This window comes from Balaenoptera musculus, chromosome 2 (assembly GCF_009873245.2).
Source record: "Balaenoptera musculus isolate JJ_BM4_2016_0621 chromosome 2, mBalMus1.pri.v3, whole genome shotgun sequence".
NCBI lineage: Eukaryota > Metazoa > Chordata > Mammalia > Artiodactyla > Balaenopteridae > Balaenoptera > Balaenoptera musculus.
Window position 1 is genome coordinate 70,356,510 of NC_045786.1, and position 20,316 is coordinate 70,376,825.

The window sequence follows — 20,316 nt, forward strand, 5'->3', positions numbered from 1 at the left end:
CAGAAAAATAGAAGTGATGATGGTTACTGAGAAGTGGTGAGACTAAATTTAATAGGCCAAAGACTGTCATTTATTTTTGTTAGCTTTAAGCTCAGAGGAAGATAATTTTATATAGAGAGTACCTAGATTCTGGTGCTGAAATTTAAGATGTAATTAAATCTAGTAAGTATTTACTACTTTGTGCAGGCACTATAGGATTTCAGGGATAAGAAAGATATCATCCTAAAGTGATCCTGAAATGTGTTATCTAGGAGGTAGTGAAAACAAGTCATCGTTAACGATACTAGACAGCATTAGATAAGTGCTGTGAGAGGAGCATAATAGAATGTTCTACTGATTCAGTGAAGGGACTGGGTATCTCATGTTGGGAGCAGCCTAGAAGATTAGATGAGAAGATATTAGAAATGATTCTGTTTTTCATATTTAATTGCACTTTAAAAATTCCTCATTTCTGTTAATAACTTGTAATGTTTATTCTACCTGTGAAGTAATGGCCTAAAGAAAAAGAGCTAACATTATTTCTTTGTTGTTTTGTGTGTTTTATCCAAGGTCACGGTGACAGTAATAGCCGTAACATTCCAACGTTAGTAAAAGACATTAGCAATGTAGGAGAGGTTTCTTGTGGCAGTTCACATACTATTGCTTTATCTAAAGATGGGAGAACTGTATGGTCTTTTGGAGGAGGAGACAATGGTATGTAAAAAATTATTTATTGATAGCTTTGGCCTTTTTTCCGTGACTTTTAAAAAAATTTTTCAGTTATACAAGGCTATTGTAGAAAAACTCAAATGTATATAGGTGAGCAGAAATTTTTTAAATTTAAATAAATTTTTCTTAAAAAAATTTAAGAAAAATTTGCTCTAAGCATTGTTAAAATTTTGGGAGATAAATATATATGCATTTATATAAATATGTACCTATATTTCTACATAGATGTTTTAAAAAACCAAAGCAGACCTATATATACCATAGTTACTGTCTTACAACTTGTTTGTTTTTAATCTAACAGTATCTTATGAATATCTTTCTATGTCAAAAAACATGACTCTACATTTTTCTTTTCAGTGGCACAAAGTATTCTTTCATATGATTGTAGCAAAACTTACAAAACAATTTATTATTGTTGAATATCTAGATGGTTTCCAATTTTTTTCAATATTAAAAACAATACAGTGAATGACTAAATCTTTTTCTACTTTAGTCACTCCTACCAGTGATACGAGAATGCTCATTTCCCCATATCCCTCAACAACACTGGCTATTAAAATTAAGATAATTAAAAAAATAGTTTCATTAGTGAAAATGGTATTTAATCTGTATTTCGTCCTTAGTGAGGTTGTTGGCCATTTGTTTTTCTTCTTTGGTGATTTGCCAAGTTCTCTATTTGGTGAATTATTGAGTCTTTTAAAAAAAATTTAAAATAATTATATGCATACACATTCTTGTATAAGGACCTGTTTATTATATCAGCAAATTTGAAGTTAGAAGTATGACCATTAAAGGGGAGAAAGACAGCAAATTAATTTTCCATATCTCTCTTAAAGTGGTTTTAATTGCTTGAAATTAAAATTCAGGAAACTATTGTTTATTGGTTTCTTTCTTGTAATAAAACCATTCATTTGTTAACATCCTCTGCTATCAGAAACTTAGAGCTTTCTAAAATGTGGACAATCTGTCAGGTTAGTGATGGAAAGATTAGTGATATTTATCAACATTAATACTAAGAAAAAGAATAGCGTTTCTTTGAAACAAGTAAATTGTTTAACTTGAATGTGTTTGTTTTTATAGGCAAACTTGGCCATGGTGATACCAACAGAGTGTATAAACCTAAAGTTATTGAAGCTTTACAAGGAATGTTCATTCGCAAAGTTTGTGCTGGAAGTCAGTCTTCACTTGCTTTGACATCAACAGGGCAGGTAGGACTAAGGGATGAGCATAAAAGGTTTAGAGTATTTCAGAGGACCAGATGACTAAAAAGTGATAATTGTATTTAAATTTTGAAGTTAAAAAATACATTTTAAAGTTAATCTACTGAAATGAAATATTTTCTCCTGTTTGAAGAAGTTGAATATCTGAGAAGGAGCCAGGTTTTCTGACCTGGCCTGTGTGAGCCAGATAAACTTACTGTTAACCCCATGTTCTTTGTATTAAGATGGTTTGAAAAAAGCTTTTAGCACTAAACACCCCTTAAACCTTTTCCTAAAAATCATGAATAGTGGGGGAAAGTGAGAATAGATCTTGCTGGAACCAGTGATATGAACTAAGAAGGCAAGAAGGTGATCAAAAGAGAGAGCAAGGAGAACATTTCCAGATGGAAAATAATTTGAGAGGGTTAGGTGGTTAGGTGTTTCTGAAAGAGGGTTACTCAGGCTTAGGATACTTAGAATTGTATAATCCCTTTATAAACTTGTGATTTTCTACATGCATATTTTGACTTCCCTCTGTTTGTTTGTTGGTGATGGAGAGGGTCCAGGTATGGTGATAGACTGACAATAATTTTGCTCCTTACATCCATCAGCAATGACAGTGAAAAAGTGAGCTGATCACTCATTGTTTCACATGTAGCAATCTATTATGTGCCAGGCAGTGGTATAAAAATGTTTCTGACATTCACATGGCAGATGAGGAGCAAAGCTGAAATTACCATATTATTTAATTATTTTTGAAAGACTGGAATGCCTTGCTGTAAAAGATCTAACGCAAAACTATTTATCATTTTGTATTTAATTATGTTAGTCATTTGTTACAATGCTGGTTGCTGTCTTAAAATTTAAAACTTCTCTTTTACATTTTTCTCACTGTGAGTTTTGTGGCAGGAATCCATGAATTGAAGCCAAAAGATGCTCACTTATTTGATGTATAGCCACTGGCAAATCACAAACCTTCCTTGAAAATCACGTGCTTCTTTTTTATGAGAGGGGTAATAACTTCTGGTTTGAATGATTATATAAGATAGATTCAACTTTGAATGATTATATAAGATAGATTCAAAGATTTCAACTTTGAATTGTAAGTTTCTATAACAACAAAAAGTTATTATTTAGTATCAAACCACACTCTTATTTAATAGATTATATTTATTTCTAAACAATGTAAGTTGTTAACCTACCATCTCAGGATATTATGTGTAGTGTATTTCTCTTTGTTTCAGGTCTATGCTTGGGGCTGTGGCGCTTGTCTAGGTTGTGGTTCTTCAGAAGCTACTGCACTGAGACCCAAGCTTATTGAAGAACTGGCTGCCACAAGAGTAGTTGATATTTCTATTGGAGACAGTCATTGTTTGGCTCTTTCTCATGGTAAGATCATTTGTTTTTAAAGAAATAGTATTAGGTTTTAAAGGCACTTTCAAGTTCATACCATCCTTTTTCTCCCCCCATCTTTAACATACCAAGTTGGCTATGATTTAAAAATTTTTTAATTTATATTGGACGGTGGTTGACTTGCAGTGTTGTGTTAGTTTCAGGTATACAGCAAAGTGATTCAGTTATACATATACATGTATCTATTCCTTTTCAAGTTCTTTCAAAACAACACAGTGAAGTAGGCAGAGGAGTACTTACCAACCAGTGGAAAGACCTAAGGTGTTCTGGGCTGGGTGGAACTGGGGAAGGAGATGGGAAAGGAGTGCATATCATAAAGGATACCATAGTGTTGCTCTTCTGGGGAAACCAGGAATCAAATTTGGTGGTTGTCATCATGGTAGGGCACAGAGCACAGTCCTTGAGAGGAGGGGGAGTGAGAGATTATGCGATGGGTGGGTCAACTCACAGAAGCATGTCCTCCCTTGTCATTCATCCACAGAGTGTGTTTGCTTCCTCCTGCTCAGTCATTCTCAGCCTTCCAAGTTCAGTTCAAATAGAATTACCACATGATCTGGCAATTCCACTCTGGGTATATACCGAAAAGAACCGAAAACAGAGGCTCAAACAGATAATTGTACCCCAATGTTCATAGCAGTGTTATTCACCAGAGGGTGGAAACAACTTAAGTTTCCACCAAAAGACGAATGGATAAATAAAATGGGGGTATATCCATAGAGTGGAATATTATTCAGCCTTATAAAGGAATGAAATACTGATCTACGCTACAACGTGCGTGAATCTTGAAGACATTGCGCTGAGTGAAATGAAACAACAAATATCATGTGATTCCACTTATATGAGGTATCTAGAGTAGGCAAGTTCATAGAGACAGAGCAGAGTAGAGGTTAACAGGCACTGGGAGGAAGGGGGGATGGGGAGATATTGCTTAATGGGCACAGGGTTTCTGTTTGGGATGATGAGAGGTTTCTGGAGATGGATAGTAGTGATGCTTGCACAGCACTGAATGGATTTAATGTCTCTGAATTGTGCACTTAAAAATGATTAAAATGTGAGTTTTATGTTATACGTATTTTACTGCAATTAAAAATAAGTGAATGAATGATTGGATGGATGGATGAGCAGATGGATGGATGAATAAATGAATGAATAAGAAAACTAATTCAGTTCAGGGCTCATGGCCTACAGAAAGCTTTCCTGGATCCAGCCTGATTGGAACAGCCTGGGATGTACTGTACTCTGATTATTAGTGCACTTGACTGTCTCCACACTAAGCTGTGAGCTCCTGGAGAATATGGACCATGCCCTGTTCCACTTCATATCCCTGACTCTAACCAAAGGCCTAGCACATTGTGACAATTTGATAATTCTGTTTTAAATTAATGGATCTGAAAACATGGCATGTTTGAAACGCTTATTTTAGGTTTTAAATAAATGAAACAGGTGTCACCTACAAAAAAAAAATAGTATTAAATATTACCTTCCATAAATATTTTACATTGAAATTTGGCTTTTCTTTTGTTCTTTATGTTTTGTTTTTAGATAATGAAGTTTATGCCTGGGGCAATAACTCAATGGGGCAGTGTGGGCAAGGAAATTCCACGGGTCCTATTACTAAACCAAAGAAAGTGAGTGGCTTAGATGGCATAGCTATTCAACAGATCTCCGCTGGAACATCACATAGTCTGGCATGGACTGCTCTTCCTAGGGACAGGTAAATGTGCTCACGTTTAAAATTTCTTGTGTTTTAGGGCTTCCCTGGTGGCGCAGTGGTTAAGAATCCGCCTGCCAATGCAGGGGACACGGGTTCAAGCCCTGGTCCGGGAAGATCCCACATGCCGCGGAGCAACTAAGCCCGTGCGCCACAACTACTGAGCCTGGGCTCTAGAGCCCACGTGCCACAACTACTGAAGCCCGCGTGCCTAGAGCCCGTGCTCCGCAACAAGAGAAGCCACTGCAATGAGAAGCCCGTGCGCTGCAACTAGAGAAAGCCTGCGTGCAGCAACGAAGACCCAAAGCAGCCAAAAATAAATAAATAAAATAAATAAATTTATTTAAAAAAATTTCCTGTGTTTTATTAACAGCAGAAACACTAATAAAAGCAGAAATAATTGTACTTTGTTCATAAAATACCCTTCTATTTCTAGTATTGATTTTTTTACTGTCCTAGACATGCCATCTCGATTTCTTTCATTTTAATTGTTGAGGTTAGATATGTTTCATAAGCAAGAAGTTATACCGTACATTAAGATATTGTCTTAATTCAAGTGTCTTGTAAACATTTTGAATTCCTTCCCTGTCTCCAGATACTGATCTTAAATATTGTGGCCACATATCAAGAGGAAGTTAAATTAAAATAATCAAAATCAGAACTAGGTTTTATTGCTTTTTAACAGTTAATTAGCTTCCATGCCCTTTATCTGGTTGTTTTTTTGAAAAGAAGCAGTGGCCATACTTTTAAATAAAGGAAGTTAGTTTTTGCAGAAATTTAGCTTTTTCCTAATGTGATAACCATATCTTTTTTAGATAATCAGGTAGGTAATTTTTAGCCAATATTTGAAGATTGAATTTTAAGAAATTTTGAGGTTATTTCAGCTATTTTCAGATGTATATGGGCTAATTAATAACTTAGAATGTATTATATTTGTATTCTAGACCTTCGGTTCAGATGGGGTTTATTATATCATTCTAACCAATTTAAAACATTTATAGGTAATTACCTTCCAAAACAAAACCGAAAATATAATAAATTGAATACAAATAATTTGCTGTTAGTATTAAATCTGCAACTTCTCACCTTATATGTAGAAAATTGGTTTCCAAGATCTTGAAAATTTTCACAAGAGTTTTCAAGAGGTTTTCTTTTAGTAGATTTCAGTATATCACTTTACAGAGTCAGACTATTTTTCTTAATATGAACTATACATCTTATAGGCCCTAAGAACCAGAAGGGTCTATAGTAGATCATGTGGCTCAGCCCTCTGACTTCAGGTGAATGAATAGCCAGACCTTGCAAAATAAGTAGTGGTTATGTATTTTCTTCTTGAAGAATTCTAGAGATAGCCAATTCTTGGTTTTCCTCAGTTGCTAAAATGAAGGGTTTTATCACCTTTATAATCAGAAAGGTCTTCTGTATATCTTGTTAACATCTTTCAACTTTAATAATGGTTTAATTTTTGCTTTTGATCGTGTGAAAGTTTCATGTTAAGGCTTTTTCATGATTTTCTTATGCTTCCTTCTAGACAAGTTGTTGCCTGGCACCGACCTTATTGTGTAGACCTTGAAGAGAGTACCTTCTCACACCTTCGTTCATTTCTTGAGAGATACTGTGATAAAATAAACAGTGAGATTCCCCCGCTCCCTTTCCCTTCATCAAGGTATGTTATATATTTGTGTATTTGTGTGTGTGCGCACATGTGCACACACATCTATTACTCATTTTGAATTTTGAGTTATTCTTTCTTATTCAATTTATCCCTCAATTATATGAAACTTCTTTATAATCTAAAAAATGAGCTAAACTTAGGTACTTACTGATAATAACCTTTAGAAAAATTTATCCATAATGTCATGAATCATGTTTTTAAAATTACTGTTAGTCATAATTTGAGAAAAATTTTAAAGAGAAAAAAATGTTATCCAAACTGGATAGCATGTGCTCTTTTATATTCCAGAAGTTCATAGCAGTTTATTTGGTTTCAGGGAACACCACAATTTCCTCAAGCTGTGCCTGAAGCTGCTTTCAAATCACCTTGCTCTTGCGCTTGCGGGAGGGGTAGCTACCAGCATTCTTGGGAGACAGGCAGGTCCGCTTCGAAATTTACTCTTCAGACTGATGGACTCAACTGTCCCAGATGAAATCCAAGAGGTAAGAGTATAGGACTTGTAAATCTGTAGCTCAGCCACATCTCTCCCTGAGGTTGTAGCTCACAAATTCAGCTATGTATTGGAAAACTTCAATTGGATGTTCTTTCCATTACTCCTGTTTTCTTGGTGGGAGTAAATTTTTTGGTGAACTTGTCCTTTAAGACAAAGGTCAGACGTTGCCTCTGAGAAACCTTTCATTCCCTGCTGTCCTGCCAGGTTTGGTTTCTCTCATGTATGTTCCCATCACATCACATTGTTTTATAATTGTCTACTTACAACTATGTCTGTCTTTTCTACCAGAAGATGAATTTCTGAGCACAAAGACCCAATTTTATTTTTAATTTTATTTTTATTGTGGTAAAATTTGCATAACATAAGATTTGCCATCTTAACCATTTTTAAGTGTGTAGTTCAGTGGTATTAAATACATTTATACTGTTGTACAACCATTACCACCATTTATCTCCATAACTCTTTTCATCATACAAAATTGAAATTCTGTACCCATTAAATAATAACTCCCTATTCTCCCCTCCCTTCAGCCCCTAGCAACAGCCATTCTTTCTTTCTCTATGATTTTGATACTCTAAGTATGTCGTAAAAGTGGAATCATACACTGTCTTTTTGTCACTGGCTTATTTCACTTAGCATAATGTTGTCAACGTTTATCCATGTTAAGTAGCATATGTCAGAATTTCCTTCCTTTTTAAGGCTGAATAATCTTTTGATATCGTATATATTAAATTTTTCCTCATCTGTCATTTTTATGACCTTGGATTAAGCAATGATTTCTTAGATATGGTACCCAAAGCACAAGCAACCAAAGAAAAAAGAGATAAATTAGACTTCATCAAAATTAAAAACATTTTTATGGTGGTGCTGGAGAGGGGGTGCTGAGCTGTTGGGTATGAAGAGTAACAGAACAGACTGTATTTGCACTTGAAACTGCTTCTCAAGTTCAGATCAGGCAAGGAACAAACCTTGAAACAACCAACAAGACCAAAGAAGAGTACACTTAAGTTGAAGACACAACACTTGATCTGAAACAAGAAGTTTGTGCCTACTTAGCAGCTTTGAAAGAGCACTTCCCAATGCTGCTAGTAGTCTTTGTTTAAAAAAAAAAATTAAAAACATTTTTGCTTCAAAGGACATTATCAAGAAAATGAAAATACAGCTCACAGAATGGGAGAAATATTTATAAATCATATGTCTCATAAGATTCTAGTTTACAGAATATATAAAGGATCCTTACAACTCAACAATAAAAAAGACAAATAATCAGAAAATGAGTCAAGAATCTGAGTAGACATGTCTCCAAAGAAGATAGACATAGGCCACTAAGCACATGAAAAAATGTTCATCGTTGGGCATAAAGGAAATGCAAATTAAAATCACAGTGAGATACTGCTTCACGCCCACTAAATGGCTATAATCAAAAAGACTGGTAATAGCAAGCATTGGTGAAGATGTAGAGAAATTGGAACCCTCATACATTGCTAATGGGAATGTAAAATTGTACAGCCACTTTGGAAAACAGGTAGTTCTGTAAATAGTTAAACATAGAGTTACCACATACTGCAGCAATTCCACACCTAGGTCTATATCCAAGAGAATATAAAACATGTCCACACAAAAACTTATACATGAATGTTCATAACAGTATTATTCATTGTAGCCAAAAAGTGGAAACAAACAAATGTCTGTCAACTGGTGAAGGGATGAACAAAATGTGGTATGTCCATGCAATCTAATATTATTCAGCCCTAAGAGGGAATGAAGTACTGTTGTACAAGCTACAACATGAGTGAACCTTGTAAACATGCTAAGTGAAAGAAGCCAGGCACAAAAGGTCACATACTGTATGATTCCATATATATGAAATGTGCAGAGTAGGTAAATCCATAGAGACACAAAGTAGATTAATTGGCTGTCAGGGGTTTTGGGGGAGGGAGAGATGGGAAATGACTGCTAATGGGCACAGGTTTCTTTTTGGGGTGATGAAAATGTCCCAAAATTAGATAGTGGTGATGGTTGCACAACTCTGTGAATATACTAAAACCCACTGAATTTTATACTTTCAAAAGGTAAATTTTATGATGTGAATTATATGTCAATTAAAAAAAAAAACCAAAAAAGATACAGTGATTTTCCAACTAGAGGGACATATCCCTGGGATGTAGGTAGAAGGAATATTAACCTGGTGGTGAATGGGAACTTTGAGGATTAAATTTTACCAGGAACGAGGTAGTACAATATTTTTAAAAGGTTGAAAAGTATTGGAATAAAATCACGAAAGTAAACTTAAAAAAATCTATTTTTATAATTGTTTATTCATTCCTTGAGTCTTCTTTGTAGCTACTCCTTAGGAGAATCCTTTGGAGGTGGATTCTCTCAGGATGTGTACAGGGCTGTTTCTGTTCCTCTTTCTTTATCCCTGAAACTTCCGGTAATTTATCTGTTTGCAGCAGTCAGTGCTGCTGCTGTTTTTTTGTGTTTCTTCCTCTTTTGACACTTTATTTTGGAGCAGTTGTAGACTTAAGGAAAAGTTGCATAAGTAATAGAGTTTTCACGTATGTCTCAACCAGCTTCCCCTAATGCTAATGTCTTGTATAACTACAGTACAATTATCAAAACCAAGAAATCAACATTGGTTTAATACTATCAATTAAACTAAACACCTTATTAGAAATTTTATCAGTTTTTTGCTAATGTCCTTGTTCTTTTGCAAGATCCTATTCAGGATCCCATATAACGTTTAATTGGACACTTTATGAATACTGGTCAGTTATTTTATTGAATATCTCTCTGTTATTTTTCATGATTGGACTGAGGTTATGTGCTTTTGGCAAGAATACCACAGAAATGATGTGCCCTCAGTACATCATATCATGTGGTTCATGATATTGATGTGTCTTATTACTGGAGATTTTGACCTTGATCACTTGGTTAAGGTGGTGTCTGCTGGATTTCTACATACATCAGTAACTTCTGAGAGAGGGCAGGTAGAAAATATATTCTTTGAGAATATACTCACACTTATATAGTTTGCGAATTGAATATCTTCATGAATAGTTGAGGCATAGTATTCTAAATTGTAAATCATTTTCTCATAAGAATTGTGAAGTCATCTTCTAGCTTTCAGGTTGTTACTCAGAAAATCAACACTATTCAAATTTTTGATCCTTTTATGGAAATCTTTTTCTCTCTGGATTCTGTAGCAAGTTCTACTTGTCCTCTCTGTTTTCATATTTTAAAATGATATGAACTGATGTGGGTCTGATTTTATCCATTTTTGTGTATATTTGGGTAGACTCTTAATTTGGAAACTCAGAGCCTTCAGTGTTAAGAGATTAGCTTGAAGTGTATTGTTGATTTTCTCTTTATTGTCTTCTGTGTTTTCTCTCTGTCTCTGGAACTCATTATTGGGATAATAGACCTGGACCAGTCCTCTGTGTCTGATTTTTTTTAATGTCTAATTTTTTTTAAATTAATTAATTTATTTTTGGCTGCGTTGGGTCTTCGTTGCTGCGTGTGGGCTTTCTCTAGTTGCGGCGAGTGGGGGCTACTCTTCGTTGCGGTGCGCAGGCTTCTCATCGCAGTGGGTTCTCTTGTTGCGAAGCACTGGGCTGTAGGCACGCGGGCTTCAGTAGCTGTGGCTCGCAGTCTCTAGAGTGCAGGCTTCAGTAGTTGTTGCTCATGGGCTTCGTTGCTCCGCGGCATGTGGGATCTTCCTGGACCAGGGCTTGAACCCATGTCCCCTGCATTGACAGGCGGATTCTTAAGCACTGCGCCATCAGAAAAGCCCCAGTCCTCTTACTTTTCTTATGTTTTCTTTCCTGTTTTCCATCTTTTCTCCCCTCTACTTTATGAGAAATTCAATTTTTATATTCTAACCCTCCTATTGAGGTTTTTATTTTTTATGTCATATTTTTAATTTATAAGAGCTCTTTTCTTAATCATTGAGTGTTTCTTTTTTTCTAATTCAGCATCCTTATTTTAGTGGTAAAGAAGCTATGATCCAGAGAAGTTTTAGGGCCTAAGATAATACAGCTATTTTTTATGCTGTTCCTGATACCTGGACCTTTGTTTGGCCAAGGCGTGCTCATTTTTCAATTTTTAACCTAAATGCCCAATCCTCAGGGAGACCCTCCATGATGAACCCATAGACCATGTTAATTGCCTTTATGTATGGGTGCTCACTCAGGTTTGCATTTCTTTTTACTTTGTCCATATGACTCCTTTCACACTTAAAATTACTTACTCAGAATCTCTTTTTCCTACTAGACTGTATGCTTATGAAAGCAGGGCTTTTATCTGTCTTGTTCATTTCTACAGCCCCAGCACTTTGTAAAGCGCTTTACCAGGCTCAGCACTATAGACTCAACGGTAAATATTTATTGCATAATGACTAGTTACTTAGTGGGAAATCCAAAATATATATTCTTTTTTATTTTTTTAAGTCTTTATTGAATTTGTTGCAGTATTGCTTCTGTTTTATGTTTTGGTTTTTTGGCTTCGAGGCATTGGGATCTTAGCTCCCCGACCAGGGATCAAACCCGCACCCCCTGCATTGGAAGGCAAAGTCTTAACCACTGGACCGCCAGGGAAATCCCCAAGATATATATTCTAAGTCTTCTTTTTAAAAAATTTTTTTTATGCATAAATTCTTTTTTAAACATTTATTATTTATTTATTTATTTATTTATTTTATTTATTTTTGTCTGTGTCGGGTCTTAGTTGTGGCACGCAGAATCTTTGTTGAGGTATGCGGGATCTTTCACTGTGGCGCATGGGCTCCTCGTTGCAGCACACAGGCTTCTCCCTAGTTGTGGTGTGCAGGCTTCAGGGCACATGGGCTCTGTAGTTGTGGCGTGCGGGTTCCAGAGCGTGTAGGCTCTGTAGTTTGCAGCACACAGGCTCTCTAGTTGAGGCACGTGAGCTCAGTAGTTGTGGCACGTGGGCTTAGTTGCCCTGCGGCATGTGGGATCTTAGTTCCCCGACCAGGGATCAAACCACGTCCCCTGCATTGTAAGGCAGATTCTTTACAACTTAGAAGGGAAGTCCTTCTAAGTCTTCTTAAAGACATCTAAAGAAGGACTTGGCATGCTTTCTTTTATTCACATGCCTCCTTCTTTAGACTTCCATGATCCACCTTCTTTAGACTTCTTTGCTCTTAATAGTCAGTGGATTTATTTTTTATGTTTTTCTGTTAAAAAGATAAGAACCAGGCCAAATAAATCTGCTTTTCTTTTTTATATTAGGTGGTAATTGAAACTCTGTCAGTGGGAGCAACCATGCTGTTACCTCCATTACGAGAACGTATGGAATTACTTCATTCTCTTTTACCCCAAGGACCTGATAGATGGGAAAGCTTATCTAAAGGACAGGTGAGCCTTTACATGGTATCTAAGTAAACCAGTACTATATTACAAAAAAAAAAAAAAAATAGACTGAGAGGGAAATAAAGCTAATCGATTGCCATGTGTTCAGGGAGTAATACTTAACTTGATGAGTCTGGTAAATCCTAGTATTTAATGTTTTCTGCTGGAAGAGTTCCCAGATTTCTAATGAAAGTGAAGCAAGTGATAACTTATTAAATGATTTGGGGCTAATTATTAAAATTATGTCTAATTTTTCCAATGTTGCTCACACTGTCAAACCAGAGGTCTTTTAGTTTATTTGTAGTATTCTGAGTTGAAATCAAGGGCATGTGCTGCTGTTGGTTCCATGCCCAGAACTTTGAAATAGCTTACATAAAAAGTAAAAGAAGATGACTGTTGTGAAAAAGTACTTGATGATATGAGTATGCTTCTTCTTTCCATTTTTATTATCTTATGTACGTTAAAATAAGTCCATTTTGCTCAACCAAGTAGAACAATCAGTTGTCGAGTTACAGATTTGAGGGAGAAAGTGGTATACTGGCAGTATAATAGCCACAGATGCTTTCCAATGAGTATTTTGTATTAGTTTAGATTTCAAATGATTTATTTTAAACATTAGAATAAATAGTTTCATTGGTAATTCTGTAGAAGAATGTATAGTGTAATTTATCTGTTGACATTGCCTACTCCTCTTACTTATAGTGCTAAAATCATTATGTAGAGTGTGCCATTTTAGCTTAAGAGTTTCAGGTAGTAAAGGATGTAATAAAACACTGTAAATTGCAGTTTCTCAAAAGGTATTAGTGGAATAGCTTTTTAAAAAATTACAGACTTCCTAAAAGATTATTGTTCATTAGGATATTAAGTGGATTAGTTAGCATCATTAGTATATATTTCCCCCCCCCTCCCCGGGATCCTTTTTTTACTTTTCTAGTGCATTTTAAGCTAATTATTATTTGTTCCTATTTCATCGGTGGAAATATTTTTCTTTAGAGAATGCAACTGGATATTATTCTAACAAGTTTGCAAGATCATACCCATGTAGCCTCCTTACTTGGCTATAGCTCACCCTCCGATGCTGCTGACCTCTCTTCTGTATGTACTGGCTATGGAAACCTGTCGGATCAACCTTATGGCACGCAGAGCTGCCATCCAGACACCCATCTGGCTGAAATTTTAATGAAGACTCTCTTAAGAAATTTAGGATTTTATACAGTAAGTTGCTCTTATTTTGTAGTTAAAAGAAAAAAAAAAAGAATAAAGCTTGGGTTGGTTTTTTTTTTTTTTTTTTGGAGGGGGTAGGGATCACTTCAGGTCAAGGTATTTTGACATTTAAACGCTTATGAAATAAGTAAAACTAAACTCCACTCCCCGAAACGGGGGAAATATGTCAGATCTTCTGAAATATTGTGGGTGCCAAATGACTTGTAGTTGAGAGTTCCAAAGAGATTTGTTTTGGAATTTTACCAATTTTTTTCTGATATTAATGTACAAGAATAAACAGATAAAAATACTCAACAACATTTTGCAAGAGAAGAAGAATGAGGAAAGGATTAACCTTACCAGATATAATCTTATAATTAAATAATGTGGTTTAAATTGTTTAAAAATAGGCTGGTCAATTAATTAAAATTATTATTTTATTAAATTATTAAAAATAGGCTGGTCAATAGGAGAGAAGACAATGGACAGTATAGCTTTCTCTGTATTAGGATGCCCTTAGTTCTTACTCCCTGGTGTTTCTTAGATCCGTCACTTTTTTTCTTTCCATTTCTGTGGGTTCTAATCCATGCCATCACAACCTAATGGTAATAGCAATGTTATAGCTGTTGTCACTGTTGGTGGTCTCCTCTCAGCATCCTACTGCTAGAATAACCTTGTTGTATTCAATAACCTCATTTTATTAAATCAGAACTTTTTCAGACCCTTCATCATTTGGCTTACACACCACACTCATCTGAACTCAATGCGTGGCACACCTATTTCCTCTTTTCTCTTCTTATCTACCAATCTATGACTTCTTTAACACTTGACTGTTCTTGGAAGCCTTGCTCAAATAACCTTTTCTAACCATGTAATTATAACTGCATACCTCTCATCAGTTTTTAGAGTCAAAGTGTACTATGTGACTTAACTTTGAATAGTTTGTGTATCATTTCATATTGTCTCCTACTCCTATTCAGGGTCAGGTCTGTATATTCTTTTTCTTCTGTACAAGTCTTAGTGTTCTGTTCTGCCCAACTTAAAAGGTTGTTGACTAAGTCAGAGTGACAGTTGTTCCTGTAGAATTATTTTCTTTCAGATTTAAGGATGTAAATTTGAGCTGATGTTTGGCTGCAAATGGAATGGGAACAATGTTACAGTGTATCCATTTGGTATTAACTGAAACTTTTCCCCAAAGTTGTATTAAAGTAGTGCCTTTTTTATGCCAATAAGGCTGAGGTAGATGTGTATATTATATGGAAATGGAAATAAAATACTAACTGCTTTTAGGCTGAAAATCATAAATTTTTGTTTCTTTCTGATGTAATTTAACCAAATTTGTCATGTTCTAAGATTTTAAAATAATGGTGCTGGTCTTAGTCTGTTTGGGCTGCTGTAATAGAATACCACAGAGTGGGCCGGCTTATCTACAACACAAATTTATTTCTCACAGTTATGGAGACGGAAAGTCCAAGATCAAGGAAACAGCAGATTTGGTGGTGCCTGCTTCTTGATTCATAGGCAGCTGTCTTCTTGCTGTGTCCTCACACAAGGGGTCTCTTTTGTAAGGTCACTAATCCCATTCACGAGGGTTCTGCCCTCATGACTTAATCACCTCCCAGAGGCCCCACCTCCAAATACCACCACATTGGGGATTAGGTTCAACATAAGAATTTTGAAGGGACATAAACATTCATTCAGTCTCTAGCAGTGCTAATTTGGCTGCTTATAATAAGGTGCTTATATAGGAAGGGCCTTAAAATGTTCTGTGACTCTCTCTTGCATATTTATAAACAAAGACCATACTTTATGCATAAAGATGTTCATCACATCATTATTATAAGAAAGAAAAGTTGGAAACAACTGAAATATCTAAAAGTTGGGGAATGGTTTAAGTACATTATGATATATATACTCAGTGGAATAGTATGTCTCAAATTTTATGTACATATGGCTTATGAAAACATGTAAAATATTTGTGGATCTGTTAGAAAAGAGAAGACTAAAAATAGAATATGCAGTATTATGAAAAAAATGAAAAGTCACAAAAAAATCAGGAAAGAAATACACACAAAATATTAGATATGGTGGTTGACTAAATGGTGATTTAAAGTTTTTTAAAATACAGTTTTGGTATTTTCTAAATTTGTTACACTATTTCTGTTTAAAAAAAATATTTTTAACTTGAAATAACTTAAAACTCCCACAAGAATTACAAGAAACTTTCAAAGAACTCTCCTGTACGCTTCAGCCAAATTTGCCTTTCCTTGTTTCCTTTCTTCCATCCATCATTTGAGAGTAAACTGCAGATGTCATGCTGGCTATTCCTAAGCACTTATATTTTTTAAGAATAAGGACATTCTCTTACATAACAACAGAACAATTATTGAATTCAGGAAATTTAACATTGACACAGAACTGTTGTATAATACATAGTCCATACTCAAATTTCTAGAGTTATCCCAGTAATGTCCTTTATGGCACCCTCCCTCTGCCCCCCAAATCCAGGATCATACATTGTATTTAGTTGTCATGTTTCTTTAGGCCACTTACTTCTTTTATAATCAGAAATAAATTTAATTTCTAAGAATTGTGTTCTTAGAAATTCAAATATGTGAAAACAAAACCTTTACATAGGAGGTCAGGAAAGCAATAGCATTAAAATGTTGAAATGTGTTGTCTTTGGGTATTGTTTTCCTTTTTCTTGTTTTCTGCATTTTCAAAGTTTTTGTGGTGAAACCACAGAAGGTTTTGTGGTGAAACTTTTTTTAATGGAAAAACAAATGGAAATGGCTTGATAAATCTTACCACCTTATAGCTAATGACAACATAGCAAAGATTTAAAGATTAATAATGGGAGAAAGGAGACAATGGCTTCTTAAATCAGAATCATTTATGGTAGGACATTAATTTCACTTTCAAACACTTCAAATATAATCTTAATTTATGTATCATTTTAGGATCAAGCATTTGGGGAGCTAGAAAAGAATAGTGATAAATTTCTACTTGGAACATCGTCTTCAGAGAACAGTCAGCCTGCTCATCTTCATGAACTGCTGTGTTCACTGCAGAAACAGCTGCTGGCATTTTGCCATATCAATAACATTAGTGAGGTACGTGATTCTTTGCCTTTTATGGTCTTTTCTCAGGGACCTTGAAACTCAGATATTTGGGTAAGCCACGATATTTTTCTACCTTGAATCTTCCAAAGTAGTAATTTAGGAACTTTTTTCCTCAGAACTCAAGCAGTGTGGCATTGCTTCATAAACATCTTCAGCTCTTGTTGCCTCATGCCACAGATATTTATTCACGTTCTGCAAATTTGCTCAAAGAAAGTCCTTGGAATGGCAGCGTTGGAGAAAAATTAAGAGGTGTGTTTGGTACTGGGTTTCATATTTAATCAGTGGTTGTAAAGCAAGAGTTCTGGCCTCTCCAGAGCTTTAAGAGGGCCGGAAACCTCTGAGTGGAATAGGAATGACGTTGAATCTCCTTTGTTATCGAAGATCCCTTTGATCTTGGTTTTGGGGTGATGGCAACAGTGATTGATCTGATTAATCTTAAAAGATGCTAATTGGTGTGACAGAGGTCTAATTTAAAGGAATTAGATGATATATACTTAAAAAGATTAATATTAAATGGCATAAAGTGAGATTTTCATCTCTTTCTTTACCTTTCTTTAGCATTTACCATCTCTTTCTGTCTTGAAATGCTTTCTTTTCTCTGGTCTTCTGTGTAGTCACAATCCTGTATTTACACATATCTCTTTGACCACTCTTTTTGAGTCTGTTCCTGTAAGCTCCTCTTTTTTGGGCATGCCCTTTAATGTTTAGGATCTTCTGAATTTTGCCCTCAACCCTCTTTTCTCTGAGAATGATCTTATCTGGTCCTGTTGTCTTTAACCGCCATGTGTATGTTGACTCCCATATATGCATCTAGCTGAGAACTCCTTTTTTACACAAGAGCCTTTCTCTAGTTACCTACTAGGTGCCTTTTCTTGATTATCCCAAAGATAGGTAAAATTTGGTAAGTCTGTCCAAAAGCAACTTATTTCTGAAGTTTCCTCGCTGAACAAAGAAATAAATAAACTGAGAAACTAAAACCATTGTTTACTAGACACTTGCATTTTGTTGTTCCACAGGCGTCTAAAATTTAATTTGTTCAAATTGAGTTCATCTCTGAATGGTCTTCTTGCCCCCAAATACAATAAAATATTGACACAGAATTGATTAAAAACCAATACAGATAATTTTAAAAAAACAGATGTTTTGAGGTGATTTTAATTTTAAAAAAAGTGAATTTGGTTTAAAAAACATAAAAGACTTCCTACAGTAGAATGTAAGCACCATGAGGGCAGGAATTTTTAGTTCTTTGTTCACAGCTGTACACCTTTCACCTATAATAGTGCCTGATATGTTGTATGTGTTCAATAAATATTTCTTGAGTAAATCTGAAAATGAGAATAAATTTGTGAATGAGAAATTCATAATGCATTTTAAGGGAAGCAGCTATAATCCTTTGAATTTGTTGGCATAAGGATATTTGTGCTTTCCCATAAAGTGTCTGTTGGTGACACTTTCTGAAAGTGAGTAAATACTAACCCAACCCTAGCTACCAGGGAGTTATATAATAATTCAACAAAGAGTTCTAGGCAGAAATAGTATTTATTAGTTTTTTTGTTTTAAGTTTGTTTGAAACAATTGATGCCTGTTAAATTTCTTACCCTTCATAGATGTGATATACGTCTCAGCTGCAGGCAGTATGCTCTGCCAGATTGTTAACTCCCTACTGTTACTCCCAGTGTCGGTGGCTCGGCCTTTATTGAGTTACCTCCTCGACTTGTTGCCACCTCTTGACTGCCTTAATAGACTCCTGCCAGCGGCCACTCTTTTAGAAGACCAGGAGTTACAGTGGCCTCTTCATGGTAAGTAAAGATAATAAAGGAGCAAATAATGCTGTTGAGAAAAGTTGTTTCTCTTGCATGCATCAGGTAAATCATATCTGACACTTGGTTATTTAATGTAATCAAAAGATAAAGTTGTTACTGTCTAAAAGCTTATAGTGTGAAGTGGGCAGCTGAGATGGGAAAATTTAAGAAAGTTGCTTATATATAAGTGTCACAAATAGAGTCTTTATCTGATCATCAGGCTTGAATAGTATATTTCATTGATTCCAAGACATGCTTTTCTTCAAATTTTGACATGGCTTAATTTGGATACATCTTACAGTGGATGATAGGAGGCATTGTTTCATAAATCAGTCAACAGCATAATGACACATTTTACAATCAATGAATTGATTTGTTTTATTTCTTAAATGCAAACGTTTTTAGTTTTAAATCTCTATTCGACAGTAAAATATTTTGTATTTTGGTTGGATATGTAGATAACTGATTGAATGTAAAAGATGGAAATTGGAAACCTATCTTTCTGTGTTTTTCTTTTTAGGTACTTTATAGGAAATAGCATTTTGATTTTAGATGTAATATGTGAATTCACTCTTAATTTATAAAATGTTGATGATTTTATTCCATTGAATATAGCTTAAAATATCATGTCTAGAAAACATCAATGTATTTTTCCATTGAAGTCTGTCTATCCTAAGGCTGTCAAAGGAGTTTCATTACTGAAATCTTAAAAACCTTTCAAGTTTAAATGAGGTCACATGTTTTATGGAAAGAATCCTGGTCTAAGGCATAAAAAGATTTAGATTTTAGTATTGGCTCTGTTTGAACTTGGCTGTATGATCTTGGGCAAGTCACTTATAACTTCTTGAAGCCTTGGTTTCTTCTCCTGGAGAGATTGGGATTGGACAGAATAGTTTGAGGGCCCGTCTTATATCCCATTGTTCTGTGACAACTGGGTTTAGATGAAGTCAAGTGTTAAGGTTACAGCTGTATCAGGATATTGATTAGGCTTTATATGGAGCCATTCCAGGTTTGCTCTTGTTTTTCTAAAGCATCTCAGAATTTGCTAAGACTTACTCTATTTGTATTAGGCGAGGAAGGTGTCATTTTATTTTGGATTTTTGCATCTGTGTTCATAACTGATTTCTTCCCATGATCTTCCTTTTTCATGCTATCCTTGTGTCATTTTTATGACCACAATTATACTAACCTCATAACATCAGTTTGGAATCTTCCTTTTTTTCCCTTTTCTCTGAAATAATTTGTGTAATTTAGGAGTTATCTCTTCTTGAAGGTTTAAAAGAGTTTATAAAAACTATCTGGCCCTAGTGTTTTTTTATAGGTAGGTTTTTGGCTATTAATTTTCCTTTTTTAGTGGTTATTGTTCTCTTACAGCTTTTTGTTTCTTCTCAAATCCATTTCAGAAATTGATATTTTTTCAGAAAACGTCATTTTGTTGGTTTTCAAATTTATTGACACAGAGTTGTTCATAATATTCACACATAGTTTTTAAAAATCTCTAGTGTATCTGTGGTTATATCCTCTTTTTGTATTTTTAATTTTAAAATTTATGCCATCTTTTTTTTCTGGATTAATTTTATTAGAGGTTTGTCCATTTTATTAGTGTTTTCAAATACCCAGT

At 34.9% G+C, this 20,316-nt stretch overlaps 1 protein-coding gene across 3 annotated transcripts in view; it reads left to right on the forward strand.

Moving 5' to 3' along the window:
• The window catches only part of HERC1 (HECT and RLD domain containing E3 ubiquitin protein ligase family member 1), a 215,380-nt gene that overhangs the window by 69,091 nt on the left and 125,973 nt on the right, over positions 1–20,316 (forward strand). For all 3 annotated transcript variants that reach the window (XM_036841279.1, XM_036841282.1, XM_036841283.1), the window contains exons 7-17: positions 550–693; positions 1,789–1,916; positions 3,152–3,296; positions 4,863–5,034; positions 6,563–6,697; positions 7,023–7,188; positions 12,449–12,574; positions 13,562–13,783; positions 16,732–16,884; positions 17,010–17,142; positions 18,501–18,692. In XM_036841279.1, coding sequence (XP_036697174.1) covers positions 550–693; positions 1,789–1,916; positions 3,152–3,296; positions 4,863–5,034; positions 6,563–6,697; positions 7,023–7,188; positions 12,449–12,574; positions 13,562–13,783; positions 16,732–16,884; positions 17,010–17,142; positions 18,501–18,692 — 1,716 coding nt within the window. The remainder of the gene's footprint in view (positions 1–549; positions 694–1,788; positions 1,917–3,151; positions 3,297–4,862; positions 5,035–6,562; positions 6,698–7,022; positions 7,189–12,448; positions 12,575–13,561; positions 13,784–16,731; positions 16,885–17,009; positions 17,143–18,500; positions 18,693–20,316) is intronic.